The following is a 12,541-nucleotide window of genomic DNA, read 5'->3' as shown; positions in this document are numbered from 1 at the left end:
AGTCATGAGCTCGCTCACAGTTTATGGGTTCGAGCCCCACAGGCTCTAGGGATTCTCTCTCTGCCCTTCCCCTGCTTGCTCTGTCTCTGTCAAAATAAATAAACTTCAACAAATAAGACAAGTCTTCATGAAAACATTCCCTTCCAGGCAAGCCTTTGTGAAAGGTGACCTTCACAGAGGCTTAATGCAAGGTGTCAAGAGTATAAAATGACATGGGACACCTGGGTGGCTCAGATGGTTAAGTGTCCAATTTCAGGTCACGTCATGATCTCACGGTTCGTGGGATGGAGCCCCGCGTCAGGCTCCGTGCTGACAGCTCGGAGCCTGGAGGCGGCTTCGGGTTCTGTGTCTCTCTCTCTCTCTGCCCCTCCCCTGATGTGCACTCTCTCAAAAATAAACATTAAAAAGAATTTTTTAAGAACAGAAAGTGACACCACACACATAGAGAATTCAGGCTCCTAGAATAAAAACCAGGTCGGCACCCCCCTCAGCTCTCAACACTCACACCCAAGAACACGTTAGAGTAAATGCTCAAGCGCTGATGGAGCCATTACTACAGAAGCTTCTATTAGGTTCTCCTTAACACACCACATCGATTGCAGGGTACTGTGTTCTTAAGAGAAAAATACCAGCGACTACCGAGGCCGACAAGACTCCACATTCTGTCACTGACTGAAGGTGGACCGCTGCCCTCGGAAGTGTCCGGGGGGCCTGTCGGATCGGCCACACACTGACTTACCGGTGTTTCCTCTTCTTCTTCCTTGGAGGGGTGTCCACATCCTCGGCCGGCACCGGAGCTATGATGCTGGATTCTTTGACACGGAACTCATACACCTGGCAAGAGGCACAGCCACGGGGCCACGAGGACCATGTGTTTAGTCAAACCAGTGTTACCATCCCCCATCCGCCACCCCCCGCAGCTGCCAGGCGTTGGGACAGAGCGGAAAGTCAAAAAGACACTGACCCAACCCACACTCTGACCGAGAGTCGCAAGGCTCACCACCTAGTCTTCCTGGCCCTTTAGACCAGCCCTGAGAGATCTAAAGTGGGAAGAATCATTTTCCGTCAGTTCCCGCTCAGTGAAAAAAAGATCAACATGCTTTTTGGGAGATGAACAGGAGCTTAAGAATAACCAAGAACGTTCTTCTGTTTGGACAGGGACTGCCTGTTTTCGCTCTGAAGTTCTCGAACAGTGTTTTACCAGATATACTTACCTGCCTACAAGTTTTGGTCCCGATGAGCCTGGCAATGGCACAGAAATTGTCATAATACGTGCCAATGAGGACCCTGAACATCGAGGCCTCGGCACCACTCCACTCCACGTTTTCGGGAGGCTCGATATTTGGCTTCATCTTTATTGGCGTCTGACATCGAGAATTCGCTTCTAGAAAACCGAAATTACCCACTGGTCACGAAATGACAACCGGGGGCACCTGGGTGGCCCAGTGGGTTCAGCGTCTGACTCCTGATCTGGGCTCAGGTCATGACCTCACAGTTCGTGGGATCAATCCCCACGTCGGGCTCGGCACTGACAGCGTGGAGCCTGCTTGGGATTCTCTCCCTCCCTCTCTGAGCCTCTCTGCGTTCTCTCTCTCTCCAAATAAAAACAAGGATGGGAAGGAGGGAGGAAGAGAGAAAGAAAACTCAGGGTTGTGCTTAGGACAAAAGCAGGAAGAGAATCATCTTGAGAAGGCTGGAAACAGTCACTAAGCCTCCCACGGAACACAAGGCTGGGTCCCCTTTAACACAACATTCTAAATGCAAGCTGGGGGGCGCCTGGCTGGCTCGGCCAATAGAGCAGGAGACTCTCGATCTTGGGGTTACGGGTTCACACGCCCCACCCTGGGCATAGAGCTTACTCAAAAAGGTAATAATAAATAAAATGAAACCTGTTGTCACTTTTGGGTAAGTCACAGAGCCAAAAGCACAGAAACCTCGCACGGAACGTCAACACCACTAAACCGAATGAGAAAGGAATGCGACACGGAACGTGACCACAGGCCGGACCCTCCACCTCCCCAGCACGCGGGCAGCGGTCTCCGCAGGCCGGGGTGCGGGCAGGGGCGGCAAGAAGTCAGCTCCACACCCTGAACGAGTCCCCCGGTCTGAGAGTTGTCAGCGTGCTGACGACTAGCCCACTAAGAGAAGCACTCGATCCGTCTCCTAGCGGTCACCCGCGTCTCACCCGAGGAACTGGAAGTCTCGTCTTTTTTCTCCTCCTCCTCTTTATCGTTGTTCTCCCCGCCCGTCTCCGTCCCCGCTTCCCGGTCGCTGTCTGTGTCTTTCGATTCCAGCACGTTAATGGTGGGGGTGCTGGGCCTGCTGTTGTTGGGGAGCCGTCCTCTCCTGCGGCCTCCGGGCCGCTTCGGCGGTGTCTTTATCCGCTCAGCGGTGAGCGCAGCGGCAAACTCCTTTGCTCCCTCCTACAAAGTCAAGGACGCAGACATCAAGGTCAAGTTCTCCAACTTGTTTTGTTGCATGAGAGAAAAAGAACTGCACCGTCGTCAGTAAATTCTCACGGTACCCACTTTTACCAATAATCATTTGCACATCCTGGTTTTCTATCTGCTTTTGACAGTTTGAAAATTTCCGAAAGATCGATCTAGGTGCTCTTTTGTGCTACAGGGGTACGAAACCAGGCACGACAATTCTGTGTGAACTTGTGAACCATATTAACTGGTTATAACAAAATATAAAAAATAGGTGAGTCTCTTTAAACACGAACATTCGTGAGAAGCATCACACTCCGTGCATGCGGAGCCAGACTTTCCTATTTCAGGGTTTAAGAAGAGTCTCTGGTGATATTTAAAGAATACCAGAAGAACACGAATCACATAAGCATGCTGGGCTTTGTCCCATCCTGCCTTACTATTAAAAAGAACATCCCCCTTTTTCCTGGGAGGGATGCCCAGCCCCCCAAAATCGTGAAAGCAGCACATTTCCGCAGCAACAAGTCCAGTAACCCGGTCTCAGAGAATATGTGCCAACAGTAAGATCACAGATTATAAAGACCACAGAAACATCTTAGAGGAGCCCAGTAAAATTCGGCCTGGCACAGAGCATTATAAAACTGTGCTCAAGAACTCCGTGTTTACAGTGGCAGGAGAAGGGAGAAGTTTGAGAGCAGCCAACAGTTTTACACTTCATTCTACAAAAACCAAAATGCTTAAAAATAGGATACCTTCTGCAGGTGCCATTCAATGAATCTTCTGTCCAAAATCCAACAGGCAATATATACCCATTTAGTTCCTAGGTAGGAGTGGCTTGGTTCAAAGAGGGGAAATGGTAAAAATAAGATAGTGCCCATAAAACACTTTTCTACCTCTTCCTAAACCCTTATCTTTTCTTCATCATTAAAAAAAAAAAAAATCTGTGGGCCCGATCACCTCACTCCAACCACCATGGGTCTGTAACTCTGAAGAAGGCTCCGGAACTACCCCGTACAATTACCGAGCTTCTGGGGCTGAAGGGACTACCTGTGCTTCTCACGCTCACAAACCCTGTGGCGGGAGGAAGAGTCCTGCTCCTAACAACCTCGCAAGGTTGCTGAAGAGATTAATGCAGACAAACCAATGAAACAAGACTGATGAAGGACTAAACCGTGCAGTGTGTAACCGCGACGAAAGCAACTTGGGCAAGGGAGAGAGTCCCTGCCCCCCACACGGCCGAGGTACAGGAGCAAGAGCGTCATGTCAGCGCTGGCTCCGCAGACCTCACCACCGTTCAGCGGGGACATCGGCGGGGACACTCTGCGAGTGCCTTCCGAGCGTGCAGCCCTCAGGCTTACCAAGTGCTGGTAACACTGTGGTCCACACGGCTTGTTGTCTAGAGCCGTTTCTGTGTTCTTCCGCTTATAAGTGTTGGGTGTTGCATGAAAAGCTGCAAAATAAACATAAAATACCCAAATATAACTATATTTACTCGTCGTTTCCAGTTTCAGTGGAAACAATTGGTACATTACAACCTTGCCAACGTATGCTTTACCTTACAGAACTTTCCTTCGAGCTCTTCCTAAACTGAATCATCTCATTGTATTCTTCTCAACTCTCCCCTGAAACAACCTCCTCCCCACCAGCCCCTAACCAGGGAGGAAACCGTAAATTCTGGAATGATTAGGGATTTCCTCCTTTTCTCCTTGCAAGTATAATTGATGCACATAAAACTCTCAACTCAGATCACGAACATTTGAGTCTTTAATTAGAAATAACGGATATATCCCTTCTACGATGAAATCAGGTTTCCTATTTTTACCCAAGATTTCTGGCATCTACAATTTCTTGATTTCTAAATAAAGGTCAGCAACCAGCTTGTCAAATGGGACAAGAATGGGACAGCACTTGTTTAAAACTAGTTTTTAAAAATAAAGAGGATGGCAGCTGGGGGGGGGGGGGGGCGGTGGCGCGCCTGGGTGGCTCAGTCAGTTAAGCATCTGACTTCATTTCAGGTCATGATCTCATGGTTTGTGGGTTCGAGCCCCACATCAGGCTCTGTGCTACAGCTCAGAACCTGGAGCCCACTTCAGATTCTGGGTCTCCCTCTCTCTCTGCCCTCCTCCACCCACACGTGCGCGCACGTGCGCGCTCGCTCTCTCAAAAATAAATGTTAAAAAAAATTTTTTACAAAAATTTAAAAAATATAAATAAAGAGGACGGGGCACCTGGGTGGCTCAGTCAGTTAAGCAACCCTCGGTTTCGGCTCAGGTCATGATCTCAGTGTGCGGGATGGAGCCCCGCTTCGGACTCTGCGCTGACAGCGGGGAGCCTGCTTCAGACTCTCTCTGCCCTTCACCCCTCTCAAAATAAACTCAAAAAAAATTTTTTTTTAAGTAATAAGAAATAAAGAGGACACCCTCAGCCTACTGAAACTCCATTACTTTGGATCAGACACAATTCAAGAACCTAGAGACGGCTTGCGGTCAGCGCCCTTCTATAGGAAATACGTGGTCACACAAAACAGGTTCCAGAAACAAAAGTGTTTGAAACTTAAAACCCCCAAATAACCTGACAACAAAAAGATTCAAAGTATAGCAGAGTGACAAACTAATGAAGCGTGAATGCACAGCAGTGAGAAGTTGGGAGAAACCTTCGAGAAAGCCTGTTCCAGCTACCAAGGCAAATGCTACAAATGCCCTGTTCAGAGTTACACAAGACGAAAACTATCTAATTTGGACAAAAACAAGTGACACATTCATGAAACAAACCATTTAAAAAACATCTGTAAAAAGCCATACTTCTATCCATAGAACTTAAATGGGATAGATGAACTGACTGATGAGGAAATCAAGAAAACAAAGACACAAAGTGATGTTGGTCTTGAAGTAGAAATTCAAGGCTCAAATTCTGTTTCAAGTGAGTTTGATTTCCCTGGAATGAAGAGACCAATACCATGACTAATTTAGCACTGGATTATATTTTTGAACAGTTGAGGACACCGACCCCTAAAATACAAAGTCGGAGCCTACGGAAGGTCAAGGCCACATCAGCAGAACATACTGAGTGATATATTTTTGGTAAAATTTGTTTTTAATCTGGATGTCTCCTCTGCTTAAGGACTGAAGTTCTCGATTTCACCTGAATCAGTGAGAAACATAAGACACGTGCGCAAGTGAAGACAGTGGCCGCAGAGATGCCGCAGAGGCCCAGAAAAAAGCAACGGACGCTCACGAGTCAAGTTTCAGCTCTAAAGGAAAAATTAACACACTGATGATTAAAGGTACTTTAAAAATTGCTTGAAGTACCACTGTTCATTTCACATTGCATTTAGCTCAAAAAAGAGAACTATTCTCATTGTTAGCCTTCCCTCAGCAGAATTTCAAACTTCAATTGTTTAAGAAAACTAAGGATACTCGGGGCGCCTGGGTGGCGCAGTCGGTGAAGCGTCCGACTTCAGCCAGGTCACGATCTCGCGGTCCGTGAGTTCGAGCCCCGCGTCAGGCTCTGGGCCGATGGCTCGGAGCCTGGAGCCTGTTTCCGATTCTGTGTCTCCCTCTCTGTCTGCCCCTCTCCCGTTCATGCTCTGTCTCTCTCTGTCCCAAAAATAAATAAAAAACGTTGAAAAAAAAAATTTAAAAAAAAGAAAACTAAGGATACAAAGAATTCCCTCTTCCAGAAATGTCTGGACTATTTTAGATTTTCAGAGTACTTAATATTTTCACATAGGTGTCTTAAAGTACTAATATTTCAACTAAGTTATTAAAATATATTTCAAGCTAAATATAATCTGAGGGGAAAAGATTACATAAAATAACCTGATCAAGAAAATTATTAAAAGAAAATTCAAGCAGGGCACTTTTTCTAAAACTTATCAGAAAGGAGAGAGCAAAGAACGTGGAGGGCTTTTTGGTTTTGTTTTTTTCAAAAGCAACCTATAAAATCTTGATGAAAAATCTTACCTTACAGTTTTTGAGCAAAGGTAAGAAGACTGTTACATATCCAGTTCCAATACCTGTATTTGAGTAAACTGGCGATTCTAAAAAACGGCTGCAAATACTAAGTAGCCCCTCAGAATCTTCTAACGTTTCACCAAATATTGATGCCTCAAATACAGAACTGGGGAATCCAAGGATTACAGAGCTGGAGCGAACCTTCGCAGTCACCTACTTCCGGTGGTGATTTTACAGATTAGGAAACAGGACTAAAGAGATAATCTGAGTAGCTGGTTAGCTGGCGGCAGGGGTGCTGAGACCTGCACCCAGCATGCTTCGCCACGTGCAGGAAGAGCCACCTCCCCTCCCTGTAACATACAACACTTCTCAAATACTTTAGCTCATTGTCATGTGATAATTATGACAAAATAAATGATCACAGGGAAGTACAAAGTGTCAAGTTTATACATTAACTTCTGCCCAAGGTACTGATCTTGTCTGCTCCGATTAGAACTTGGTATTCAGAATTCTTACTGAATATACATACTTAATAGTTGTAATCCTATAAATTCTCTGTACATCAGAGATCTCAGACTATTAAGTATCTTACAAAATGACTGTGTCAATGCTCAGAGCATAGGACAGTAGTAACAGCAGGCAGTGACGGGAGCCAACAATAAAAGTTTCTGTGTTCAAAGCACACAGGAAGAGGCTCCAGGCATGACCTCACTGAATCCCCCACAAAATCCTGCAGGCGTTAGGATCCTCACCCCCATTTATAGATGAGGAAAATCAAGATGTAGGGAGGTTAAGTCACTCTGTTAATTACATGGCAAATATGAACTCCATATGTCTCAATTTTAATCATTACACATCTGAAAACTAAAAAAAAAAAAAAAAAGTCAACCATCAGCTACAAACTTTGGAACACTGTTTCTCAAATTCTAACCATTAAAAATGTTAAAAGCTCTACAGTTAGCATTAATACGCATTCCGAAAATAGACTTACATAATATCAAAAATGACAAATGGGTTTCATGCTTAAAATGGATTCCTCTGTAGGCCACTCAGATAATAGAAAACCCAACAAAACATTTATTCCAGGGTTCTACTTTTGATCCTATGTAAGCACATAAAATTTCCCAACCTTCATTTCTCAGCCTGCCTTCCTTCCCTCCCTATCAGAAATGTGTTACCTCTCTAGACCCACCACAATCAATTCAGGAGCTGACCCTGGTTCTTCTAACAAGCGTCAAAGACAGACTAGGCAGCCAATTTTAGGCTGAAACTTTTATAAAGAATTTACATCGGGGCGCCTGGGTGGCTCAGTCAACTCTTGATTTCGGCTCAGGTCACAATCTCATGGTTTGTGGGACTGAGCCTTCTCTCTCTCCCTCGCTCTCTGCCCTTGCCCCACTCGCATGCACTCTCTCTCAAAAATAAATAAACTTTGAAAAAAAAGCAAGCAAGAAAGGAATTACAGGACTCCCAAGTTTGCAGAACAACCCGTTTCCAATTTACAAAATGGATCATGGTCTAAAAGTTATTTGGAATACAAAGTGGAATTTGTTCCCAAACCAAAACCATTTATCCTTCAAGGTTCGTTTGAACATGTAAGTCTAAGAAAAAAGACCATGGTCAGACAGATAACTCAGCTTCTGGCTCGGATGAACTGCAAATCCCCCTAACCATCGAAACTTCTTCCTTACAGACAGCCATGGCAGACACCCCTGACATCTAAGTAACAGGTGAGACCAGGTATCAGTGAGGCTACCACACAGAAATAATTAAAATGGAGAACGTTCAAAAAGGCCCTTCTCCCCAGAAGTTTAAAAATCCCCCCTTAGACAACGAGTTAAAAAGAAACCTAAAACGTTCCTTAAAATTCCTGAAGAATAAACAACAGAACCTAAAAGAGGCTGAAACAGTGCTCTAGAGACGATTCATTGTATGTTAACCACATATATCCAAAAAAGAGGGAAGAATGAAAACAATGCAAAAATCTGACTCATAAAGAGAAACACAGTAAAACTAATACAGTAGCTGATTCTGAGGGAAAAATATAGGAAACAGATTTTTAAAACAAAATACAGAAACCACTTAAGTTCGTCAAGAAAAATGGGAGAACGAAACATTTAATTAAGCAGGAAAAAAAAAAATCACTGGAGCACTCGGGTCAACTTTATCCAAATAAATTTCAAAACTTGGGTGAAATAGGTAACTTTTCAAAACTGATCCAGAAGTGATAGAAAACGTATCTGCTAGCACCACTGTTATTTAACACCGTACTGAAGATATCAGCCAATGTAATTAGACAAGGAAAGAAATTAAAGTCATAAAGACAGAGAATCTCAGTAATTGCCGACAGTCTACCTACAGAGCTAGAAAACTCAACAAAGAATCCACCGAGAAATTATTATAAACAAGGACAATTCAGTAAGGTATCAAGGTATTAAACATGTGACATTTAAAGAGAAAAAGTCCAGCAACAATCCATTAATACCTAGAACTCATCTTACAAACGAATGTACAAGAACTACGTGAAGAAAATTCAAGGTTACTAAAGGACACAAAAGGAAACTTGATCATATGGTTACACTTAATCCTCATTTTAAAATGTCAATTTCAGGGGCGCCTGGGTGGCGCAGTCGGTTAAGCGTCCGACTTCAGCCAGGTCACGATCTCGCGGTCCGTGAGTTCGAGCCCCGCGTCAGGCTCTGGGCTGATGGCTCGGAGCCTGGAGCCTGTTTCCGATTCTGTGTGTCCCTCTCTCTCTGCCCCTCCCCCATTCATGCTCTGTCTCTCTCTGTACCAAAAATAAATAAAAAGCGTTGAAAAAAAAAAAATTTTTAAATGTCAATTTCCCCGTAAGTAATTTATACATTTAATGGAATTCCAATAAACATACTACCTAGACTTTTTTTTTTTTTAATTAAACAAACTGATTCTAAAAATTTACATTAAAAAAACAAGAAAGAATAGGCAGGAGATCTCTGAATAAAGCCTCCTGGAAGAGAACACAAAAAAAAAGACCCAAGCACACGTGGTAACAGGCAAGGAGGGTGGCAAAGCAGTGAAGAGGGAACTTTCCAATAAGCGGCATGGAAAACGACTAGGCAGCCTTGGAGGTAGGGAGAAGTGGATCCAAAACTCTATCAGAATCACTCGCTTCCAAAGGATCAAAGAGTTAAATGCAAAAGAGTGAAGCCAATACACAGTGGACCAGCTTAACTTGCACTTATGGCAAATGCTGTGCAGGTACAGCCAAGGTCATTCACCGCAGCGCCGTGGGAACGAAAGGCGCAACACGATCCAAATGCAGGGTTCCGCTGCCTCCTACGACAGAAGGCTACGCAGCTCTCCAGACAGGAAGAGCGTCTACACCATGAAGTCATAACAGGGAGAAGAAGCCTCACTAGTATGGCACCTTGTGAGAAGGACAGTCGGGAAAAGAACATCTTTGCATTTTGCCGGAAGATACTACAGAAAGATACAGAAGAGCTGATGTTAGTGGTCTAAGGAGTGAGGTACAAACGCTACGCACGGGGGCAGAGGTGGCAGGGAGAATTCGCTGGACACCTTTTAATACATTTCTGAAGTGTAGGTCATGTAAATGACGACCTGTTTAAAAAATAACAATAAAAACAAGCCAAGTACTGTTTTAAGTATTTTACACATAATAATAAAATTAATCTTCACAACAGCTTATGAAGCACTATGTTATTCTATCAGAGAGAAAAAAACTTAAGGCACAAAATGCTATAGCTAACGTGTATCTAACAATGTATTTACAGGTTCATTTTGCCTAAGAAACATTTACAGTCTGTGAGATTCTGCTGAAGTTGATGGAAAGCAGTGAATCCCTACACGATCCGTCGAGGCGGAATCCCAAAGAGACCGGCCCTAGTGAACGAGGAAGCAAGGGGCGTAGCAGCTGTGGACCCCGCCGCTCCACGTGCCACGGGTGGGCAGCCTCGCCTCCCACCGGAGCGAAGCTCGCTAGTCAATGTCCCCCGCCTGACGGAGGAGGGACTGATCAGGTTCAAGGTTCATCACTATTACTCAAATCTGAAGATCACAATAAAATAACTCATGTGATCATGTTCAGAAGCAGCATCCACTTCCTGATTCATTTGCACAAGGAAGGTACGAGAATGCTACGTCTACAAACTGGATGGACCATTTCACTGACTTCCACGTAGAGCTTCCACGCGACCATTCGCTATGGTGACACTTGGATGCGACTCATAATATTCTTAAGAACTGGGCATAACTTTATAAACCAGCTGGGTGTAGGGATGCCTGGTTCAGTCGGTGGAGCTTGCAACTCTTGATCTCAGGGTCAGGAGTTCAAGCCCCACACAGGGGGTAGAGATTACTTAAAAATTACAATCTTTGGGGCGTCTAGGTGGCTGAGTCGGCTGAGCATCTGACTCTTGATTTCAGCTTAGGTCATGATCCCAGAGTGGTGGGATCGAGCCCCACACTGGGCTCCACTCTGAGCACGGAGCCCGCTTCAGATTCTCCCTCTCCCCCCAGCTCATATCCTCTCTCTCACTCTAAATAATAATAAAATCTTTAAAAAATAAAAAAATGAGGGGCACCTGGGTAGCTCAGTCGGTTGAGCGACCGACTTCACCTCAGGTCATGATCTCAAGGTTCGTGAGTTCAAGCCCAAATCGGACTTGCTGTTGTCGGCCTGTCAGCACAAAGCCTGCTTCAGATCGCTCTCTCTCTCTCTGCCCCTCCCCCACTTATGCTCACTCTCTCAAAAAATAAAACATTAAATAATACATATTTTTTTTAATTAAAAAATCATTGTAAAGAGAGAGAGAAAGAGGGAACAAGTGGGTATGGGGCAGAGAGAGAGGGCGACAGAGGATCCAAAGCAGGCTTCGCGCTGACAACAGAAAGCCCAACGCAGGGGCTCAAATTCACAAACCATGGGATGGTGAACTGAGCCCAAGTTGCACGCTTAACCTACTGAGCCACCCAGGCACCTGTCAACTGCAGATATTTTTAAAAGAAACTTACTCAGAGAACAAAAAAAAAAAAAAAAAAAAAAAAAAAAAAAAGGAACACTAAACTGACAAAAATACCTACAAACATCTTTTTAGCCCATTTCTTATTCAACAAAATGCATTCAACCATACGGCAGTGCTGCTCTAGGCTCTGAGATGGTTCACGGTCACAGCTTCGCTACAAACAAGTGCTAGGTGAGCCTTTATGGGAACACCACTGACCCGTATTCCACATTAGTGGGAGCCGGGCGGCCCAAGTCAAAGACTCCACAGCAACCGTCAAGCAACAAATTGCAAAACGACGGTCCTCTGATCCTAGCACAGTTCTCCATCTTAACCGCCAGGCGAAATGATCGATTCTAGCTGCGATCAAGGACACCGCTTCCTGGCACTAGACGACGGGACCCACGACAGACCCCAACGAGGGCGCGCGGCGGCCGCACTTACGGTGCAGGAAGCAGTCGTACTTGAAGCACCGCCTGCAGAAGAGCGTGTGGAAAGAGTGCAGGCTCTGCTCCCTCTGCACGGACTTGGCGTTCGGCCCATCGATGTTCGGGGTGCACTCAGGAGGAAGTGCGCCCGGGAGCTGCTGCTCGGTCAGTTCTTTATACCTGACGGCGAGCAGGGAAAAGGGAGGTGAGGACACGGCAACAACTCCTTCTCTGAAAATAAAGTTTCCGAAAGGTCCCATATAGCATCTGTGATGTTCATCGTGCCTCGGCCACACACAAGGAAAAGGTCTGACCTAAAACCATCCTTATTTAGATGAAGAGCCAATTAAACATTCTGTCCGGTATATCAAGAATCAAGGCGCAGTCAGTTAAGTGTCCGACTCCTGATCTTGGCTCAGGTCATGATCTCAGTTTGTGGGTTCGAGTCCCTCCATTGGGCACCATACTTGGGATTCTGTCTCTCCTTCTCTCCCCCCCCTCCCCAACTTGTGCGCGCTCTCTCTCTCTCTCTCTCTCTCTCTCTCTCTCTCAAAATAGTAAATAAAAAAGAATCAAGTTCAGGGATGGGATTCAGATCATGAAAAATGTTACCACATTAATTAAAATAAACATCAACTACGCTGACATTTCTATAAGTGTCCAGAGAAGTTCTCCTCTCCAAGCGCTACCGGAAATCACGCGTGTGTTTACTGGCACCACGGTAA

General features: G+C 45.1%; 1 protein-coding gene across 13 annotated transcripts in view; it reads right to left on the bottom strand.

Moving 5' to 3' along the window:
- The window catches only part of EZH2 (enhancer of zeste 2 polycomb repressive complex 2 subunit), a 65,109-nt gene that overhangs the window by 8,202 nt on the left and 44,366 nt on the right, over positions 1-12,541 (bottom strand). For all 13 annotated transcript variants that reach the window (XM_058723955.1, XM_058723945.1, XM_058723942.1 and 10 more), the window contains 5 exons: positions 11,833-11,996; positions 3,788-3,879; positions 2,186-2,423; positions 1,215-1,384; positions 740-834 (listed from right to left, as the gene is read on the bottom strand). In XM_058723955.1, the coding sequence (XP_058579938.1) occupies positions 740-834; positions 1,215-1,384; positions 2,186-2,423; positions 3,788-3,879; positions 11,833-11,996 (759 nt within the window). The remainder of the gene's footprint in view (positions 1-739; positions 835-1,214; positions 1,385-2,185; positions 2,424-3,787; positions 3,880-11,832; positions 11,997-12,541) is intronic.

Source organism: Neofelis nebulosa, chromosome 4 (assembly GCF_028018385.1).
Source record: "Neofelis nebulosa isolate mNeoNeb1 chromosome 4, mNeoNeb1.pri, whole genome shotgun sequence".
Taxonomy (NCBI): domain Eukaryota; kingdom Metazoa; phylum Chordata; class Mammalia; order Carnivora; family Felidae; genus Neofelis; species Neofelis nebulosa.
Note: the sequence above shows the minus strand (reverse complement) of the source record. Positions and strands in the feature narration are given on the sequence as shown.